At 37.2% G+C, this 5,356-nt stretch overlaps 1 protein-coding gene across 3 annotated transcripts; it reads right to left on the bottom strand.

The window, feature by feature from the left end:
- Positions 1-1,184: 1,184 nt before the first annotated feature.
- On the bottom strand, positions 1,185-4,957 carry LOC107740987 (riboflavin kinase-like). 3 transcript variants are annotated; one of them, XR_001640144.1, is made up of 5 exons: positions 4,571-4,957; positions 2,427-2,578; positions 2,169-2,271; positions 1,486-2,073; positions 1,185-1,266 (listed from the first exon to the last, which is right to left on the bottom strand). XR_001640144.1 is itself a non-coding variant. In XM_016553556.1 (4 exons), the coding sequence occupies exons 1-4, from the start codon at positions 4,650-4,652 to the stop codon at positions 1,898-1,900; spliced, it is 513 nt and encodes a 170-aa protein (XP_016409042.1). In that variant the 5' UTR covers positions 4,653-4,957; the 3' UTR covers positions 1,185-1,897. The 3 variants fall into 3 exon arrangements, 2 of the variants coding, with proteins under 2 accessions (XP_016409042.1, XP_016409043.1); XM_016553556.1 differs by having other exon boundaries at positions 1,185-2,073; XM_016553557.1 differs by having other exon boundaries at positions 1,185-2,046; positions 4,571-4,954.
- Positions 4,958-5,356: the final 399 nt, after the last annotated feature.

The following is a 5,356-nucleotide window of genomic DNA, read 5'->3' as shown; positions in this document are numbered from 1 at the left end:
ATGTGGTTGCCGCAGGCATCACAATATGGTAAGGGACGTAACATTTCCGTCACACGCTTGAGGAATTCGGCCAATCACAACGCGCTGGATAGCTGGCCAATCAGAGCACACCTCGCTTTTTCAGACCGATGAGCTTTGTAAAAATCGACGCGTTTCAGAAAGGCGGGACATAGAGGAGAAACGATAATGTACAGTATGTGAAAAATTTGTTTTTTGAACCTTAAACCGCATAAACACATTTCATTACACCAAATACACAAAATAATGTTATTTTTAGCAACGTCATATGACCCCTTTAACCAAAAAAAGTTACGGACTGCAGCTTTAAAGTAAAGCCACCAGATGACCAACGGCCGACAAGATTATTTATAATGAACAGAGCATTTATTACCACTGATTCAGAACTAGATAAGATTTATTTCCAGTTCTCATTTCCCTTCTCAATTATTTATGACATCATAAAAGCATTTTCACACACACAAAAAAAGACAACAGTAAAGCACAAGGCATTTTTGTTTAATGCTTACAAGCAGGTGTCAACATTAAAGGAATGCTTGGTTGTGCACTGTATATTAATATGTCTGATTTCACATACTTAAGGCACTGCCCTGACCTACAAAAAGAAACAGAAAACATATGCAAACAGTACCAAACATATACAGAAGCAGCGGTCCAACAATAAAAGGCCCAGTCTGACGAATATAGATTGTGAAGATAACAGCATTAACAAACAGGTTTTAAAGAGTAACGTTTTACTATTAATTCCTACATTAAGGTGCGATCACATTTCCCGTTCTTCAGCGAATTTTCGCGGGCGAAATCCAAGTCCACGTGATCGGGAGTTTCGCGTGAGGGCGAACCATTTCCCACACACACATTCGCCGCTCTGACCAACAGAAAGTGGCGCAAATTTGGTTTGAAACCGATTTCTGTGTAAACATACATCCCTACACTACTGATAATTAATTAACATTTCTTTTGCCCTTGAAATTTCGCTAATAACGTGACCGCACCTGTACAGAGGATTGCTGCAGTTTAACACTAAACCAGCAGCACGTGTTTCAAGCATCAGTTCAACAAGAACACAACATGAACAAATAAGGTAAATCAGAAGATCATTTATAAACCTACATGATCTATCCTGACTCTTGAGTGTCTTTACAAATGTAAAACTCTACTAAATGTTTCAGAGTAAAAGAAAGGGGGAACATTTTTTATTTTAGGTTAAGGTTTAGTAATACATGTGTACACAGTAGCAAGTGTTTGCTATGCAGAGCTTCTGTACATATTTAAAAGACCATTTAAATTAATTTTGTCTTCAGTCACTGTTTGTTCTCTGTCTGCCCAGTTTTGCACTCATATTACAAACAACCTGGGCTTTAACTCTCTTTATATCAGCCTTGGACTTCCACCTCTGGGCACGGTTCTCCGAGAACCATAAAAAGCATTCATTTCATCTCAAAGAGGAGGAACGCCAAGTATGACTATTGTTAAAGCGTTTTATTCATGTAAAGAGAGTCTTCCTTAAACAAAAATGAAATTAAAGTGAAGATGGAGGAATAACTCTCCATCTAAATTTTACCAGAAAGAAGAGATTTTGACACTCCCTGACTCTCACATAGTATCATCCGTGGCAATCACTGAATTCTGGGAAGGGCTCCGTGTAGTTTACCCTGTGAACTGCAGTGATCATTCACCAGTAAGTAACCTGAATCCTCCTTTTTGCGATAAATATAGAAACAAAAGGGCTACGTGATGATACCGTATGAACAAATACATATAGTGCCTGCACTTGACCAAAGCACCACATGGGGACAGAAATCTTTTTAACATAAAGAAAACAACAAACTGCATATGTAATAAACAGGCTTTAAATAGGTGATGGTGAAAGTGAATGTTACAGTCGATGACCGTTCAAGATCTGATTGGCTGTTGTCGATACTGGCGTCTTGAAGAAATGTTGCTCTTTCAGTTTTAAGTGCTCAGGCAGGTCCAGCTTTATCTTCGCCTCCTCAATGTCACTATGAATTGCTGCTATCAACTCGTCTGGGAGGAAGACACAACCGTGAGTTACTGTAACAGAATGAGTGTGTTTGTGTGGGTGAACTGGGTGTTGTGGCGTCAGTGAGATCATGTGATGTGGGAGTAAGTTCAGCTCAATGTCTTACCAAGTGATTTGAATCCTCTCTCAGGGCGAATGTAGCCGACCATGGCCACACTCAATATCTGACCGTAGAAATCTTCCTTAAAAGTGTGGATCACATGCGTTTCCTGTTACACAGAAAGATAAATGTGATATTTGATATCAGACACGAGTCATACAAATCAACTATACCACTATTAAATAAGACCATTTGATGAATGCAACGATATCAGCTCTATAGCTTTTAGATGTCTGCACACTAGAAATATAGATATGGACGCACCATGGATTTCTTAGTGTTTTTGTAGTAAGGGTTCCAGCCGATGCTCATCACCATCTTGTGAATGTCTCCGTTATCCATGCGTGCCCATCCGTAATAGATTCCTGTGCTAATGTCAGCGGGGAGATTGTCCACAACCGACTCTGGGAAGTTCGCTGAGATGGGAATGGAAAGAAAACATTAGATCTAGTAAGACTAAATACTGGCTTCATGTTACTTTCTTTTATCAGAATATGTGTGCGTTTACATTTGAGACATGATATCTTCAGAGCTACAGATGTACAAAAACTTAAAGTAAGGGATATAATATACAGCCATTTATTATCAGAGAATACTTTGCTACTTACCAAATAAAAATACGTGCACATGAAATAAATGTTTTTTTAATTTTCTAGATTATGAGGGGGCTTTCACACAACATTCTTTTCAAGTAAAAACAGAAAGCGTTATGCATTTTGAAAACTTTTTAAAGGTTTTAAAGTGCAAGTTCTTGAACATATACAAAAATGTGAATTTGTGAAAATGGTTCACGAATGCCAGTATCAGCAGAACGATTCAGGCATCACTAGAATCAATATAAAACATGTTACGAGAGACACAAAAGTAGTGTTGCCATGGGCTGCGGTGAAATATCCAATGTGGTAATAATAGAGTACAGCAGTTGGGTTCCAGAAGTAAATATTCCATTCATTTTCTCCATAGGGGAACTGATTTTGAACAATAACTTATACTGTTCAAGACAGACTATTAGGTTGTTAATCAGTGGTATATTTTTTGTTGAAGCCATCAACTGCATTATTTCAACTTATAAAAAAAAAAAAAAAAAAAAGTTTAACAGCTAAATTTCTTGTGGAAAAACTACATTACCCATAATTCTGAAGAGAAATCCACCAATCAGAGAATAACACGGTATCTACACTGGACGCGCGCCGCAACAGCTAAAGTCTGTCTACACTGGTCCCTCTAGAAAATGTGCGAAATATGCGTTTGGCTTGGTTTCAGTTTTGACGTAAACAAGATCTTCTCCGCATTGATTGTTCTCTTTTTCCACAATATTTTTAATGAACAACGCAGATGCAGTGGCTTCAACTGGATAGGCGAACAAAAACATTCAAATGCAATGACACTTACATCGTCATCGCATCTCGTGCGCAACTGATAAGGCTGCCTGACGCACACCTAAAATTCGAATGCAACGTTTTTGCATTCGAATGTGGATTTTTATTTTAAATTCGACGAATATTCAAAATTAGAATTTTTTTTTTTACAGACCTACACTGGACTGAATTTGTGTCAGTACGTCATAAATAGAACGATTAGAATATTGTTTATCTCCATCTCTTTAAAATTTACAACTTTAAATCATTTTTTAAAAAGTGTCATTTACAATGCTAAATTAAAGCGGTTAAGTACAGAGTTTTGTACTTTGGTCATTTTGTCAAATTTTCAAGTACCTTTTGCTTCAAATCGAAGTTTGTAATGTTATGATTCACCTCGTAGCAGGTTAGGATAGTTTACTACTAACTCTTTAAGACTTTTATAAAATCTCTATGGGAAAAATGAATGGGGAACCAAGGCCACTGAAAAATGGGCGGGCACTGTTGCACTGAGTGTCGTGTCTGGCCAATCAGAATAAAACAGTTTACAGAAGCCTGTAGTAAGACCTATAAGAGAAGATATACATTAATTTAGCCAGAGCTTTAGTTTAAAGATAACATTCATTACAAGAGTGTTATGTTTAACTGAATATTAAATTGAAGCGGTTTAATTTTAAGCAAGATTAAAACTTCATTACACTTTCCTCGTATGACATCAAAATGAATTTATCACTTTAGTGTAAAGAGAGTCAAATAATTAACAACCTGTTTTTAATACTTTAATGATTAGTTCACCCATAAATCATTAACTCATATAGTCATTTACACATAAGGTTAATCAGAATGCATCTCAGTCACAGTATAATTTAATTGTCCTTTTATTCAACAAAAGTGAGTGGTTACCGACACATTGTCATGTCGCCTAACACTTCATATTTCTCTCCCACAGAAGGAAGTCAGGCAGATTTAAACAACACAAGTTTCAGTAACGTTAAAAGTTCTCAGAATTGGTCTCTTTGGATCAACTTCTTCTCTTCTAGTTAGTCTCACCTGTTGGGATGCCCAGGTCTTTGCTTCCCCGACCGAATCCGCGGACCACCTGTCCCCGGCAGAAACACGGTAAACTCCTCATGTCGACGCGTTTACCGTGTTTACCGTGACCCAGAGATCCAGCGCTGGAGCGGACAGTGACCTGCTGATTCTAGACTCTTCTCTCTTATCTCATGTGCCCGTTTACACAGGAAATAGCAGCTTTATAGCGAGGAGCCTTTACGTTTCTATCCCAGCTGGTGTGAATCTTGAGATGAAATGAAGAGGTGATATCCTCTGTGATATAACAGGTCGGTAACGTGACCGGGTGGTCGGTCAACTGTGCGTCGCACTCACCATCATCATCATCATCATCATACAGCAGTTAGTTTTTTTCAACGACCTTCGCTTACGTATTTCCTTTAGCATACATTCAAAATAAAAGTCCTACCATTTTTACTAAATCAAAAAGTAAATTTAAATTAATCGCTAGTATTTTGTGTACAATTAAATAATTCAGCTCGTACGATTTAAGTGAATAGACATAAATAATTCGATTTTTTTTTGTCCGTTCATAAATGATGGCAGGAATAATAAAGTAAACCCCACAGACCTTCCCAATTCCTGCTGCCTGTCATCATGTGACAAAATGTGTATAAAAGGTCAGATATCATGTGATTTTTCAATACCTTAATTTACATTAGTTATATTCACGTTCACTGCATAAATAGCTTCAGTATGAATTTAAATGATTAAATAATTTTACGTGAACGTTTATTTTTCCTATTTATATACTGTTTGATTGAT

This window comes from Sinocyclocheilus rhinocerous, unplaced genomic scaffold, assembly GCF_001515625.1.
Source record: "Sinocyclocheilus rhinocerous isolate Xijiao unplaced genomic scaffold, SAMN03320098_v1.1 scaffold1548, whole genome shotgun sequence".
NCBI classification, from domain to species: Eukaryota; Metazoa; Chordata; class Actinopteri; order Cypriniformes; family Cyprinidae; genus Sinocyclocheilus; species Sinocyclocheilus rhinocerous.
Note: the sequence above shows the minus strand (reverse complement) of the source record. Positions and strands in the feature narration are given on the sequence as shown.